Source organism: Euprymna scolopes, chromosome 45, assembly GCF_053919585.1.
Source record: "Euprymna scolopes isolate OS-2025 chromosome 45, ASM5391958v1, whole genome shotgun sequence".
Lineage (NCBI taxonomy): Eukaryota > Metazoa > Mollusca > Cephalopoda > Sepiida > Sepiolidae > Euprymna > Euprymna scolopes.
In genome coordinates, this window is record NC_136526.1 from 54,734,061 (window position 1) to 54,751,560 (window position 17,500).

The 17,500-nt window shown below is 35.6% G+C and overlaps 1 protein-coding gene across 2 annotated transcripts in view; it reads right to left on the reverse strand.

Annotated features, from left to right (window-relative positions):
- The window catches only part of LOC145269675 (TPR and ankyrin repeat-containing protein 1-like), a 105,761-nt gene that overhangs the window by 77,637 nt on the left and 10,624 nt on the right, over window positions 1-17,500 (reverse strand). For both annotated transcript variants that reach the window (XM_080125384.1, XM_080125385.1), the window contains 3 exons: window positions 12,687-12,943; window positions 10,087-10,237; window positions 4,950-5,291 (listed from right to left, as the gene is read on the reverse strand). In XM_080125384.1, the coding sequence (XP_079981510.1) occupies window positions 4,950-5,291; window positions 10,087-10,237; window positions 12,687-12,943 (750 nt within the window). The remainder of the gene's footprint in view (window positions 1-4,949; window positions 5,292-10,086; window positions 10,238-12,686; window positions 12,944-17,500) is intronic.

Genomic DNA, 17,500 nt, shown 5'->3' on the forward strand with positions numbered 1-17,500 from the left:
AATTAATAAATAAAATCATTGTATATTTTTTTATAATAACCCTAGCATGCATGTATGACAGTTGAACAAATGTCTGATGAAGGAAAGGATTTTCCCGAAAAATAACCGCACGGATACTCCACGTGACGCAAGAACGCAATACATTTCAAATGTTAAAAATTTAGAAAAATATGTATCATATATATATATATGCACACACACACGCACGCACGCACATACACACATGTATATATATTTGTATATTTTGGCAGCAAGTTAATATATATATATATATATATATATATATAATATATATATTATATATATATATAAAATATATATATATATAATATATATATACATATATAAAATATATATATATAAAAATATATATATTTAATATATATACATATATATTATATATATATATAAAAATACATATATATATAATATATATACATATATAAAATATATATATATATATATATATATATATATATATATATAAAATATATATATAAACAAATAAACGACAACAGTTTATATTCCGCATTTCATGATGGTATACATCTTACAATTTATTCTTTTAAATATAAAATGGCGTAATGTAAGCTAATAATAAGGTAATTTCAACTTTAACGTCTAAAAGCGACTAAAACTTTTCTCCTTGTTGTGCCAAGTTTTAGTTGCGTTTAAACGCAGTAATTTCAGATAAAATCTTTCTTTTAATCATTTTTTTTTTCCAAATTTTTTTTTTTAATTTTGCCAAAAAGTTCAGATATTTTTTTGATGAGATGATGATAGCTGAAAGAGCTCTTGAGAAATTTTCGTACATTCTATTTAAATCGATATATAATCGGGTTTTTTGACCGAGGTCACCAGCCATCTGCTAGCCTGTGTAATAGACGCCTCTCCTACCTCTCTCTTTCTCTTCTTTACTCACTGTCTCTTTCTCTCTCTTTTTAGGTCTAGCCTCTCCCTCTTTTTTTCTATACTCTCTTTTATATACATACATACATATATATATATATATATATATATATATATATATATATATATACGTTTTGGCCGTTTTTTTGGCCGTCTGTAGCATCCTCATACTTTTACTGGATGCTACAGACGGCCAAAAAAAACGGTTAAGTAGCTGAAACAATAATGTAACTTAACAGAAATATATGGTAATAAAAAATAAAACGCATATCTGGTCTACAACAGTATTGAGCACTTTCTTCAGTTTTTATTAATTACCATTTCCACTATATATACATATATACATATATATATATATATATATATATATATATATATATATATATATATATATATATGAGCAAACAGTTAATAAAATATGTTAAAAAACACTTTGAAATGAGTTAAAAACATATTTAATCTGAAAAGGAAACACTAGATAAATGGATAGTCCTTAATCCGCGGAGTTTCGAATCCAAGATGGTTAATTTTACCATCTTGGATCATTTTGGTAAATTCAATGCACTAGGCTTCGAAATACCTTGGCAACAGACGTCATGTCTGGCTTCATTAGCAAGGACCCAAACCACTAGGCTACCGTCAACCGCGAGAGATACAGTTGAATTTAAACATTTATTCTTAATTAAATGCTTTTAACCTAATACTGAATGCTTATATATATATATATATATATATATATATATATATATATATATATATATATATATATATATATATATATGCCTCATTTAGTAGATCGCCGAGTGTGTGTATTTTACATTTATGCAACAGTTCTGACATGAACCGATTGACGTGGACGTATCTAAACAGTTGTAGACAAAAAAAACGTTGCAATCAAAACACATTAAACTATGCTATACGTCTACCTTAATTATATAATAAAAGCTATACTCCTCCTATATAACAGTGATCACTTTAGTTCTCCCACCCCCAAGCAGTCTCTATATTTTATCTCACCGCAAAATTATTTCGCTCCTAATGTAACTTTCACTGGACATCACATCCCGATTATGTTACCTAGCATATTCTCTCCTCTTGTGATGAGAAGCACTGGGCTTTGAAATACCATGGTATAAAGAGTTCTTACTTATCCTACATCATCATCCTTATTAAATAAATGAGTAAATCTACATTAGTTTATATTTTTATATTGTCGTTTGCTTTTTTTTTATTGATATTCTATATAAGCTCTCAAATAATTTGTTGAGCTTTGCATTATCACGATAAGTCTCCTCTTAAAAATCGATCGTATTCTTTTATCTCCTCCATATATATTTATATATATATATATATATATATATATATATATATATATATATGTTTTTAAATCCCCGAAACAGTGTTTCACGGTAAACAACTGATGATCCCTTGAAAAATAAATTATTGGTATTATAGTAAATTTGAGAGCGAGTTGATGCAGTGATTGCAGGTGATTAAATGACTTATTGACTAGATGGTTTTCTAACGAATGATAAAAAATATTTTTTTGTATAGTTTTAAAGGTTAAAAACTTCCAAGACTATATATATATATATATATATATGAATAAAAATAAAATAAAAATACCAGCAATGGTTGACGTTATGTTGTTTTGAAAAAAGAAAAACCGAATGAATTTATAAAATGATCAACGTTTCGTCCCTATTGCAGAGGACATCTTCAGGATATTAAAAGGAAAAATGCAAAAAAAGAAAACGATCATAGACCATACGAAAATGAAAAGGAAACAGTGTTAGAATCCTACCCATATCGGGAAGGAAACTATGCGTGTGTATGGGAAGGTTGGGTCGTTCAATGTCTATATATACACTTTTAAAAATATGTTAAATAAATATGTACACTTTTAAAAATTCTCTAAACATTCATTTTGTGGAATTATTTAAGGATTAAGGAAAAACGGTTAACCAGGATCTGTTTTGATATTTTGTTCTTTGATTATTATTTTCCCTATACTAGGGGCTAAATGGTAGAAGTCCTTTCATAAATTCATTTGGTTTTTCTTTTTTCAAAACAACGTAACGTCAACCATCGCTGGTATTTTATTTATTTTTTATTCATATATATATGTGTGTGTGTGTGTGTGTATATATATATATATACACACACAGTGTATCACAAAAGTGAATACACCCCTCACATTTTGTTTTGGATAATGATAGTGGGCACACGAAATATTGAGAGTTGTCATGTTGTATGTTAATATCGACAACTTTTCATAACGGGTGTAGTCACTTTTGTTGCCAGGAATTTAGCTTTTAATGGCTATATTTTGAGTTATTTTGAGAGAACAATAAAGTAAGTCTGTTATACATGCTGCAAGCAGACTACTTTTCATTGTGTATATATGTATTATTCCTTAATTGGAATTTTTTTTTTATTTTTGAGATGAGCATTGTATGTTAATTTTATTTTATTTTGGACTATTAGTCTCATCTTATCTTTTTTATTGGTGCACAACGTTTCGGCCAACTTCCTCTGGCCTTCCAATTAAGGAATAATACATATATATACCAATCGGTACGGACCCGACTATGGAAGATAGATAATAAATAAATGTGGATTTATAAGATCAAACAATCCAACCTTGATCGCCCTTCGGGGCCCGTGGCGCAGTTGATAGAGACGTTGAATCTCTACGGTTCCAGATAAACATTGTCTGAAGATAGCGGTTTCAATCCCACCCAAAGCGTGCCAGAGGTAATTGGTCAAAAATGTGGTGAGACGACAACAACTACGGATGGCAGTGATGGCTGAGAATGCAGTTAGGAGATTCGAAGTTCCTATCCGTCGCGGTTACCACCTGACGAAGGCCAGAGGAAGTTGGCCGAAACGTTGTGCACCAATAAAAAAGATAAGATGAGACTAATAGTCCGAAATAAAATAAAATTACTTTTCATTGTGTCAAGAAAATCATTTTTCAGTGTTGTCCCATGAAGAAATATATTTAAATATTTGAAGAAATGTGAAGGTGTACTCACTTTTGTGATACACTATATATATATATATATATATATATATATATATATATATATACTTATTGACTTGATTCTTCCAGCCTTGGCAGACGTGTTTTAAATATTCTCTCCAGTGCTTTTTTCTGTGCACATTTGAACTTTTCTTTTAATGATTTTGAACTCATTCCATTTGTGATTTTTTTCCAAGGAATTCTGCCTTTTGGATCATTTTGGACCATTTTGAATTTACCTGTTGGATTGGAAGTTTTTAATTCGACCGTGTTTGGATTTTACCATTCTTGGAATTTTTACCCTTCACCGGACTATCCATTCATGTGAAATCTTTTTATCATTTTTCTTTTACCTCCTATTCCCCTTACCTCACCCTTTTTTTAACCAAGTAGGATCTGTGACTTACTTGTGGTTTCATTAAATACTTTTACATGCAAAATCCGATCCCACATTTTGCTAATTCCTGCCCTCTGATGAGAAGGAGAGCATTTCTCCGAAACTCCACAGATTAAGGACTATCCACTTATCTTGTGCTTCCTTTTTAAAATTAAATCTGTTTTTAACTCTTTTTCAAGATGTTTTTTAACATGTTTTATTAATCATTTGTTCATACACATACAGTACTGTTCCACTGTTTCACAATTCATCAGTGCAGCTAGATAGGCAGTGCGGCTACACTACCTCAAGCCAGGATTGAAACCCGACTGCCCAAATGACAGGCAAGGCTTCTCACCATTGCGCTATATGGCTGCTGCTGTGTGGGTAATAAATTAACGATGTTTTGACATCGTCCAAATGCCTCCAATCGATTTGTTTACACAAAGAGTGTCGCTTAATACGCTAACAGCAGTTTTTATATCACTTCCCGAAATGCTCAACTCAAAATAGGAAGCATTATAGCATATATATATATATATATTTCTCCCTATATTTTTTTTTTATATGTTTTTGCACGTTTCTTATATTTTTTATATTTTTACTATCAGTTAGGAAACTACCAAAAGCGATACGCACCTGAATCGAGTGCAAATTTTGCTGCCGTATGCAACGGAGGTTGATTGCAGAACTGAATGAGATTTTCGATGGGTGACCCTCCTTTTATGATGGCTGCTGCAAGTCTGTCAACCCAACTTTCGCAGTTTTCGCTATAATCATTCAGTAATGGAACCACGGAGATTTTCTTTGTTGAGCAGTCTCCAGCACTGCCACAAAATACTGACCCGTCATCAACTGTTCCAATAATCAAGTAAGCCATTTCTAACCAGAGATTTGCAGAAAATAACTCAACAATAACTTTTTCCAGGTGATTCTTTGGAGGTTTGGGGGTGAGTTTTTTCAAAACCATTCCATCCAAACCTATAAAGAAAATTTAAATAATTTGTTAAAGTATCTGAATTTTTTTTTTTAAAGCCAAAACATTATACAATGTTTTTTTTTATTCAAAACTTTATACAGAAAAAATAGAAAAAACAGAAATGAAAAGGGAAAAAAAGATTTATATATATATATATATATATATATATATATATATATATATATATATGCTTTTTCTTTTAATGATTTGGAATTCATTCCATTTGCGCTTTTTTCCAAGGAACTCTGCCTTTTGGATCATTTTGGACCATTTGGAATTTACCCATTGGATTGGAAATTTTAAATTCGACCGTTTTGGATTTTACCATTCACCGGACTATCCATTCATGTGAAATTTTTTTATCATTTTTTTTTTTGCTTCCTGTTCCCCTTACCTCACCCTTTTTTTAACATGTTTTATTAATCATTTGTTCACATATATATATATATATATATATATATATATATATATATATATATATATATATATATATACACACACAAGCATATAAGATACGTGCGGGAATTCTAAAAGGTCCAATATTTTTATGGAGCAATTTCAGTTTCTGATTGGTTGCTAGCAGAACATGGCTGTATTTGATTGGTCAGTTTCTATCACTAGTGTCCATAAGTAGAATCTTCCAATTTTCTTTAATCATACCTTCCTTTATATCAACATATTGCAATATGGAGTTTCGGAGCCAGCATTTACTGAAAGGTTATCAGATGATGAACTGCGGGAATTATTGATGAGTGGCAGAAAGCAAGAGTTACCTAACTTGTCTGTACATTCATAAAGTTTCAAAAGGATTGTAAAATCAACATCTAAAACTGACTTATCTACGCAGTATTTATTTGCTCCTCCACCGAGCAAATTAGGCACAAGGCCGATTTTTATGTGAGGAGTGAAGGGGAAATGGGGACCAACTCCCCGGGGAGTAGGGGAGCTGGATAGTGACAATTGGTATGAAAGGTTGCCCCTACATTGACTAAGGTTTTATATGTGGGGTCGCCCCTACATAGGTTCTTTGCTTGCAGTATCTGCTGGAACAGATGGTATTTATTTGCTCCCCCACCGAGCAAATTAGGCACAAGGCCAATTTTTAATGTGAGGGGTGAAGGGAGGGGGAAGGGAAAAAGGGGGCCAGCTCCCGAGATGTGGGAAATGGAAGCTGGTTAAAGGTCAGGCATGTGGGGTTGCCCCCACATCTGGTCTTTGCTAGTCATAGCTAGCAGTATCTGCCGGAACAGATGGTATTTATTTGCTCCCCCACCGAGCAAATTAGGCACAAGGCCGATTTTTAATGTGAGGAGTGAAGGGAGGGGGAAAGGAAAAAGGGGGACCAGCTCCCGAGAGGTGGGAAATGGGAGCTGGTTAAAGGTCAGGCATGTGGGGTTGCCCCCACATCTGGTCTTTGCTTGCAGTATCTGCCGGAACAGATGGTATTTATTTGCTCCCCCACTGAGCAAATTAGGCACAAGGCCGTTTTTAATGTGAGGTAAAAACCAGCTCCCCTAAAAGGGGTCACTCTGGTTACCAAAAATAATAATTGTCCCAGTATAGAGGGTTTCCCCTCCATTGACTGGTACAAATTATCTTAAGTGCAGTATCTGCCGGAACAGATGGTATTTATTTGCTCCCCCACTGAGCAAATTAGGCACAAGGCCGTTTTTAATGTGAGGTAAAAACCAGCTCCCCTAAAAGTAGGCAAAAAGGGGGCACTCTGGTTACCAAAAATAATAATTGTCCCAGTATAGAGGGTTTTTATTTAAATGCTGCCCACATCAGCATTATGTGGCACAAGGCCGGAAAGTGGGAACCCCGCAGGCTCCCCTAAAGGAGGGGCACTCCTGCAATTTTAAAAATTGCCTGAGTAACCCCGTCGGCATTCCCCGGTCGGGGCGCCTCAGGCAGCAAGCAATAAACTTGCCCCACCGGAAAGCCCGGTGGCAAGGCCTGGGAGGGTGGACCTCCTAGGTATTACCCAGGCGGTTCCCAGTATAGAGGGTTTCCCCTCCATTGACTGGTACAAACCATCTTAAGTGCAGTATCTGCCGGAACAGATGGTATTTATTTGCTCCCCCACCGAGCAAATTAGGCACAAGGCCAATTTTTAATGTGAGGAGTGAAGGGAGGGGGAAGGGAAAAAGGGGACCAGCTCCCGAGAGGTGGGAAATGGGAGCTGGTTAATGGTCAGGCATGTGGGGTTGCCCCCACATCTGGTCTTTGCTAGTCATAGCTGGTCATAGCTAGTCATAGCTTGCAGTATCTGCCGGAACAGATGGTATTTATTTGCTCCCCCACCGAGCAAATTAGGCACAAGGCCGATTTTTAATGTGAGGAGTGAAGGGATGGGGAATGGAAAAAGGGGGCCAGCTCCCGAGAGGTGGGAAATGGGAGCTGGTTAAAGGTCAGGCATGTGGGGTTGCCCCCACATCTGGTCTTTGCTAGTCATAGCTAGTCATAGCCTGCAGCATCTGCCGGAACAGATGGTATTTATTTGCTCCCCCACCGAGCAAATTAGGCACAAGGCCGATTTTTAATGTGAGGAGTGAAGGGGAAATGGGGACCAACTCCCCGGGGAGTAGGGGAGCTGGATAGTGACAATTGGTATGAAGGGTTGCCCCTACATTGACCAAGGTCTTATATGTGGAGTCGCCCCCACATATGGTCTTTGCTTGCAGTATCTGCCGGAACAGATACTACACTTTGATCTTGGCCCGAAGGTTGCCTAGTCGTGACCAGGCGCGCACACAACTGACTTATATACGCTTTTATTCCTGCATTTCTTTATATTCTATGTATTCAAAAGAAATCTACATTCAATGAGTAACCTCATTTGCATATTGCATTAAAACAAATCTTATTTAATAATTAGCTCAGTGTTATTAAGTCTTTGTAATAATAGAATCATTTTAATTGTTCTATTTAGAAATATTAATAGTTGATTCATTTAATTTATTTTCACTTATTAATAGTTGACTACAGTTGCGTTTAAGTAAATATTAATTATACATTGTAAGCTACACTGAGCCTGGCTAGTACCAAATGGGTGAAAGTTTCAGAATTTTAGGTGCTGTATGTGTTCTCCAAATGTCGGCATGCAAGATGGGGAAAAAAAGATTATCAAAATTTCTTAGATATCTGGGCATATTATATATTGATTGGGCAGACAACAGCAAAAAAGTTAAAATTAGATTCTGTGATAAACATAATCTACGCAACTATCATCCCTAACCCATCAAGATATCTTTTGGATTGATGCAAAGAAAAACAAGGAAAAATAACATTTCAGATTGATAATATTTTGATACTAATATTGTTTTGCTAATAAAACCATGTATTTCAAGAGAATGAAAGTGAAACATTCTCCATGCTACGCCGAGGGAAGTACATGACCCTGAGGTCATCCTCCCAAAGGTCCCAAAAGTACCTTGGAGAGATTTGCTATAAAAAAAAATAAAAAAAAAATATATATATATGTCTTTTGGATCAATTCGCCAGCCAAAGTTAAAATTAGGTGAGATGCTATTTTATATCAATATGTGTCACCGTTTGACCATCAATTCGCCAGCCACACCACCACGATATCTGTGACAATAAACAGTCCATATTAATACTAGCCCCCCCCCCCCAGCTGGACCTTGTGGACCCATGCAAGAGGGTCCAGAGATTAGCAACACCAAAAAGATTAGATAGGGTTTGTCACAGATGCTATGTCAACTACCATCCCAGCAAGACTAGTACACTTCCAGCAGAACCCATGAGAGGAAAAGTGAAAATTTTATTCTTACCTCAGCATAATTCTTGAAATAAGGATTAAAAATAAACTTGCTATATCTTGCAAAGCTTTCCATTTTTTCCGGACTAGGTTGTGTCTTTTGCTAATTTCTTAGATATCTGGGCACATTATATATTGATTCAGCAGACAACACCCAAAAAAGTTAAAATTAGGTGGGATGCTATTTTATATCAATATGGGTCACTGTTTGACCATCGATTTGGCCAGGCAACACCAAGACATCTACGGTAAACATAGTCCATATCAATTACCAGCCCCCAGCAAGACCTTGTGGACCCATGCAAGACGGGGGGAAAAAAAGATTATCAAAACTTCTTAGATATCTGGGCATATTATATATTGATTGGGCAGACAACAGCAAAAAAGTTAAAATTAGATTCTGTGATAAACATAATCTACGCAACTATCATCCCTAACCCATCAAGATATCTTTTGGATTGATGCAAAGAAAAACAAGGAAAAATAACATTTCAGATTGATAATATTTTGATACTAATATTGTTTTGCTAATAAAACCATGTATTTCAAGAGAATGAAAGTGAAACATTCTCCATTCTACGCCGAGGGAAATACATGACCTTGAGGTCATCCTCCCACAGGCCGTGTCGGGCGCAAGAACCATCTCTATGCAAAAGTAGTTTGGAGAGATTTGCTATTAAAAAAAAAAAAAAAAAATCTCCATCAGGACATCCTCCCAAAGGTCTTGTCAGCCGCAAGAACAATCTCTATGGAAAAGTACCTCGTGGAGAGATTTTCTATTATTAAAAAAAAGAAAAAAACTTAACAGAAAGTTCTACAATATAGAACGGTTTTTTAAAAAAAAAGGTAGAAATCTTGCAATAAGGAATAAAATAAATTTGCTGTATCTTGCAAAGCCATCCATTTTTTTTTCCAGACTAGGCTGTGTCTGACAGCAAAAAAAGTTACAATTAAGCATCTGTGACAAGTATTATCTATGTCAAAAAAAATTTATTTTTAATTAAAAATTTCCTTACCTTTACCCCTGACGAGCATATAAATAATTTCTTTCAAGGAAAAAATGCGGGGTTCTTCTTCATGAATATTTTTATAAAATTCCCACCATTCTCTCAAGCTATGGTTTGGACCATGTAACAGCGATATGCTTTCATGATAGATCTTAGCCGACTGGAACAGATTAAAACAAAGACAAAAACAAAAAAAAAAATATTAAATACTTGTGATCTAAATGCTGAAAGAACAACAAAAAGGTTTGAAAACAGTGAAACGAAATACATATTAACTGAAAATACAGAAACGTATATTGGTTGAGTCAGACTCCGCTCAACTGGAAGGACAAAGTAAGGTTACGACCCACTCTCACTGAGTCTCAGGTCCAGACTACTCGATAGCAGAAATTGGTTACCGGATGTGATGTCAGAAATAGTCCATTGTCAGAATCTGTAGGAATGCCACCCCAACAAAAACTTTATGCACATATTTCAAGGTTGCATGTGATACTATGAATGCATCCTCCCCAGAGGCTTAGAAAGTGATTCATGAAAAAGAAAAACTTTACGTATATTTAATCATTAAACATGAATTGGCAATGTGGAATAAAGCTGCGATTATGTTGGCAGAGGGCAGCAAAAAAATTTATTTCCTTAACACCAATTATAACAGAGTACCGATGCACATATGGCAGCAGCAGGAGCAGAAGTGAGGAGGGGGTTAGGGTTAGGGTTAGGGCATTATAATTTTGTTTAATATTTAGCACATCAGTCATTATATAGTTTATTTAAATATATAAAACAACTTGTTATGATTCAAACTGCAAAATACTAAATAATTTCATACAAATCTTTCAAAGGATTTTTCCGTGTCTCAAAATAGACGATCTTTAAAATCAAATTAGCATCCGATGCCTGATGTTAGAAACCTAGTTTTTTTTTTTATATTTGTACTCCCCATATGTTTGTGCAACTTTCTCTGCTCCAACCTTTTACATTTTCCAAAAACAGTTGAAAATCAACCTGCCCTAACGTGCACATAGCAGCACCCAACATCATGTTTATTTTTTTATTACATTTTCACCTCAAACAAGACACATTGCCACTTTGATGCAGGGGGCTACTATCAGGGACATACAGGGGTACTATGTAGGGAGTTGGGCAGCAAGATGTTGGTTCATATTACACTTGAACTTCTGCATGTCAATACAGTTGGGAAAGCAGAATCCCGGAAGGGAGTTCCAAAGTCTAGCAGTTCTGGGGAAGAAACTACTGGAGTAGAAAGCTCTCTTATATCTAGGGATCTTTACTGTGAAGGGGTGGGATTTAGCTGCTTGTCGGGTTTGTCGGGGGTATTTACGTCAAGAGGGTACAAGTGCTTGCAGTGCATCGGAGCATTCACCATTAAAATACTTGTAGAACAGGCAGAGGGATGCAACATTTCGTTGATGGGACAGAGGCTGAAGCTTAGATGACAGTTCAGGACCTATAAGGTTGGTGACTCTCTTTTGAACCTTGTCTAGGAGCGAGAGACTAGTAGCAGATGCAGCAGCCCAAATATGGCAACAATACTCCATACATGGTGGCCTTATAGAGGTACAGAATACTTTCGGGCGTTAGTAACTTTCTAGCATGGTTGATAGAACCTACCTTCTCCACAGAGATTCTGGCAATGATCTCAATGTAATTGTTCCAACTAATTTTCCTTGTGAACGTTAGGCCGAGGAGTTTAAAAGAAGTACTTTCAGATAATGAGTCTTTGGCAATGCTATTCGTGGTAGAGAAAGTTTCTTGTAATTATTGAAGGAAACAAGTTTAGTCTTGGCAGAATTGAATATGACCATCCAATTTTTCTTAATTGCTATATAGGTAGTTTTAGAAATAGAAAGATATATAAATATATTTTCATTTCCCATCAGTGAGTTAGCAGGGTCAGAAAAGGTTAGGTTTGACAGGCATCAAACTCAAGTTACCCTTGAACAACCGGAAATTAAGGGGCGACACGGGAATTGTGGGTAGGCTTCCGGTTGACGACCACATGGGGGGAGAGTTGGTCTAGGCAGCAGATGAAGAAGACTGGGAAATTGGGTCCCTCCTGACAATCAGGGTCCGAGATGATAGGCTTGCCTTGAATAAAAGATTGAAGCTTCAAATCCCATCTTGTTGTTCATTAATGAATCTGTCTGCAGCGACCACTCCTCAACAAGATGGCAGACCAGTGACCAGAAGATATCATCCGCTGGGCAAGGCAACCAGGTATGTTCACATTACGTTGCGCATACACGTTTCGGAAACCTTCCAAGGCAAAAGAAACAGTGTAAGAATAAGAACACACACACACACACCCACAACAGTGAACTGTACGCAGGAGCATACACACCCACACACGTATAATAGCGATAAATGTAAACGAAACGTAAAAAGAATCGTAGTCGAAAACATAAAAGTAAACATTAGTAACAGTAAAACGAGTACTAGTAAACGTTTAGTTAGAATAAATAAATAATAAACAGGACACAAACGATTACAGTAACACTGGGACGGTCACATCACATAAGCCCTTTACGTCCAAATGGCCATATGCTTTGTTTGGCGTGAATATGACTAAGAAAAAAAAAAGTACTTACCGCAAAGTTCAACTCAAAATGAATTGAAAGTCGAGCATCTCCAGCGGCTTCTTTATATTGTTTTAAAACAGTAAAGATCTCTGCTCGAAGTAAGTGTACTCTGGATCTGTATGAATCAGGTAGATTGAAAGTCTTCAGGGCCTGAGTGATCATGAGTGCTTCTTTGTATTTACAGTTCCTTGTATAATTTTGAGCTTTTTCAAAGAGTTCATCAAACTTCATTGTGGCACAGGCGAGATCGGACTGACATATTTTAACTAGAGAGAAAATGAACAGAAAATAATGGAATCAAATATGCTTCTCATCAGCCGAGAAGAATAGAAAATGTAAAATATAGATAAAAACAGTTGCTTGTTTTTGTTTTACGGCATATCAACCCTTTTCGGGTTATTTAATGGCGAATCCAGTTATTTTGAAGAAAATTTTTTTAATAGAATATATTTGTTTTGTTTTTTTCAAGTCAGTTACTATTTAACCCATAGTTGGGACCCTAACAAGTACTACCACTCTGGGTCAGACTGGACCTGGGAGCAATGGCAATTAAAGAGTGGCTCCAGACTCTCCAAAGCCTCACCATCGGATATAGTTTATGGTCATATCTAGGACCAGATAAAAATAGGCTTAATAACATTTAAATGAAGGAAGTATATGCTAGGATATAAAATACAAGAATAAAAACTTTGAAATATAAAAAAATACTAGACTACCTGTGACCTGTTGTGTCCGTATGTTATATTAGCTATGGAATTAATGTATGAGCATACTGCTGACTGCTACATCACCCCCTGCTTAGGCAGAAAGCCGACACAGAAGAACAATTGTCAGCATTTCCTGAGAGACATTCAAAACTGAGATTTTTTTTGTTTTACGGCATATCAACCCTTTTCGGGTTATTTAATGGCGAATCCAGTTATTTTGAAGAAAATTTTTTTAATAGAATATATTTGTTTTGTTTTTTTTCAAGTCGGTTTCTATTTAACCCATAGTTTTTTTTTTTTTTTGTTTTTTTTTTACATAGGCATCAGCACATTATCAAGGCCAAGAGGCCACTCAAGGATAAGGGTTGAAGAGTGTACAGTAGAAATTGGACAATATAGTAATCATTAGTAATGAAAATTTGGTAAATTTGATAACTTATATGGAACGGCTCATCAAGAACTTATTTACGTTAGACTTGAAGACAACCATATTGTAGTCAGCCGGAAAGCAGGAAAACGGAAGACAATTCCACAAGCGTGCAGTTCTAAGAAAGAAGCTTTGTTCATGGAATCTACGTTTAGGTTTAGGCACAGATAAAGAGTGGGGGGAATTATTGATATGTTTACAGCTAGACGAGTGTTTCTTGTGAAAGTTTGGCGAGGGGGGACCATAGATTGAAGCTCAGTCGAACACTTTCCATGAAAATAACGATACATCAGAGACAAACTCGCAACATCTCTTCTGTGAGATAGAGGTTGCAAGGAGGAGAAAAGGACATCTCCTACGAGGCTACGAAGTCTATTTTGAACTCTATCAAGGCAGGAAAAGTCCTTTCTAGCAGCTCCTGCCCAGATGTGGTAACAGTATTCCATCCTTGGACGTACCTGGCTCTTATATAGATAGAGAATAGAATCAGCAGTGAGATATTTACCGGATCGATAGAAAGATCCCACCATTTTTCCAGCGGCCTTGGCAGCAGATTTGATGTACGTGTTCTATTTAAGATCAGGAGTAATGGTCAAGCCAAGAAGCTTGTCAAAACTTGAGGCCTCCTGAAGACGAGAGCCATTCATTTCAATTGCTGCCAGATGTGGATTAGAATGTTGATGATGTAAAGAGAGAAGCTTGGTTTTAGATGCATTAAAAGTAACCAGCCACTCCTTTCCCCATTGTACTACGTGCTCAAGATCAGAGGAGAGAGAATTGGAGAGAAGTTGGGACCCTAATAAGTACTACCACTCTGGGTCAGAGTGGACCTGGGAGCAATGGCAATTAAAGAGTGGCTCCAGACTCTCCAAAGCCCACTAGCTGAGGCCTCACCATCGGATATAGTTTATGGTCATATCTAGGACCAGATAAAAACAGGCTTAATAACATTTAAATGAAGGAAGTATATGCTAGGATATAAAATACAAGAATAAAAACTTTGAAATATAAAAAAATACTAGACTACCTGTGACCTGTTGTGTCCGTATGTTATATTAGCTATGGAATTAATGTATGAGCATACTGCTGACTGCTACATCACCCCCTGCTTAGGCAGAAAGCCGACACAGAAGAACAATTGTCAGCATTTCCTGAGAGACATTCAAAACTGAGATTTTTTTTGAGGTTTATATGCATGAGTGCAAAAAAACCCTAATAAGATAATAATTCGAAACATAATAACACATGATAATTAATCAAACCCTTTTCAGAACAAAACAACGAAAGGGTTTATTTCAAATTAATCAGAACTGTGTCTCAGGTGAAAGAAAGAAAAGAAAAGATAGAATGTTCTCGGCAGAAACTTTAAATGCCCCCAGGTTGACCAGTGGAGGTCTTCAGTGAAGTAGTTGTAGCCTGGGGGATTCAGTGGATTGAGAGTGGGAGGAGACAGGTCTGTCTTTGGTGATCTGAGCTCCTTTGCTGACTGCTGTTTAGTTCCCAACAGGGGAAATTACTTCCTTAAGGGACACACAGGATTAATAGACCCTACTAGCTGACTTGTTCAGTGCATGACTGCATCAGTCAGCAAGGGGTATTAATCCACAAGAGAAAATAGTATATCATGATGGATGCTACATCGTCCATCATAAAGATTTTTTTCAGATTTTGTTTGTTTTTTTTTTGAATGGGGGGATTCTAAGTGTTGCATAGGGGACGAGGTCATATTTAAGATGACGGGTACATATATACGGTCGTGATGAGGGATAGATAGAAGACTGGAGTGTTTCGTCTTATCACATATAGCAAGGAGAGGGTGATCAGTTCTTTTAACATAGGAGGGGACAGTCATTACTAATGATGGAAAGAGACATTACTTAGGATGGGGTTATACAAAGTGCATAGGATGTTTCGCACATTACCTATTGCTGTTGAATGACGACACAACACAGTTTTACAAAAACATAACTTCTTTATTATGATATCGTCCGGTGGAATGATGATGACGTCAAGGAATTCAAAGTCGTACTACATGATTAAATGTTCTCCCTTCACTTCTAAAGGGACCCTCCTCGTGATCATGTCAGCTCTGTCCGACCAACTCTGCTGGTTGTTCGATCTGGACTTGACTGCCTCTCTGTCTGACAATCTGCTAATCCTGGCTCCTATATTGAGAAATTCCCTTTATACTATGACGTCGTATGTGTGGTTCAAAACGTGATCGACTCACGTGGCTTAGACATACATTTCCAAAACACACTTCTTCAACAAAGAATTCTCACTAACCTATTTTTCAACCTAACTTATTTTTCAATATATTTTTAAATTGTTCATTATTTTTTTTTAGCTGACCTTTTTGAATTCAATTTCCATAAAAGAATGAACAATTCTTTTTACAAACAAACAATATCTAAACTATTTTATATGAAATTTGACAATAGCCAAATTCCAACCATCCATTTTCTGAATCTATCTCTGAACCTTGCTTACAAGGTTCGAATCTCGGTCTATCCAAATCCCTACATAGTACCCCAGTAGTTGTTGCCCCTGATAGTAGCCCCCTACGCCAAAGTGGCAATTTTCCTTGTTTGGGGTGAAAATGTAAAAAAATAAAAAAATAAATAAAAAAAAAACAAAGATAGTTTGCATTCCTGTCACATCACAGTTAATCACCTGATGAAGGCCAGAGGAATAATTGGCTGAAACGTGTTAAAACAAGAACTAGAAGATGAGGATAATAGTTTGAAAATAAAATGAATAAAACAATTTCACTAACCTATTTTTCAATATATTTTTCAATTGTATTGTTCATTATATTTTTTAGCTGATCTTTTTTAATTCAATTTCCATGAAAGAATGAACAATTCAATTCTTTTTACAAACAAACAATATCTAAACTATATATATATATTTTATATGAAATTTAACAATAACCAAATCCCAACATTCCATTTTCGTAATCTATCTCTGAACCTTGCTTACAAGGTTCGAATCTCGGTCTATCCTAATCTCATTTTCAACTTATCTAATGTTCTTACTTACAGGAAAAGGGGACAGCCCTTTTTTCTGTAACACTTGTTTACAATTGTGATCTTTTAAATCAACGCATTTCAGGTGAAAACATTACATACTTAAATGTCATGGCAAAATTAGTCTAAATTCCAAAAATTATAAAAAAAACAAAGATAGTTTGCATTCCTGTCACATCACGGTTAATCACCTGATGAAGGCCAGAGGAATAATTGGCCGAAACGTTGTGAAAACAAGAACTAGAAGATCAGGATAATAGTTTGAAAATAAAATGAATCAAACAAATACGTTTGGTTTATTATTTCCTATTTCACTAACCTATTTTTCAATATATTTTTAAATTGTATTGTTCATTATTTTTAGCTGATCTTTTTGAATTCAATTTCCATAAAAGAATGAACAATTCAATTCTTTTTACAAACAAACAATATCTAAACTATTTTATATGAAATTTGACAATAACCAAATTCCAACCATCCATTTTCTGAATCTATCTCTGAACCTTGCTTACAAGGTTCGAATCTCGGTCTATCCTAATCTCATTTTCCACTTATCTAATTTTCTTACTTACAGGAAAAGGGGACAGCCCTTTTTTCTGTAACATAAGTCATCATAAAAAGTAGAGAGTCAAAAATAGAGATTGCTGGTTGTTCAATCCG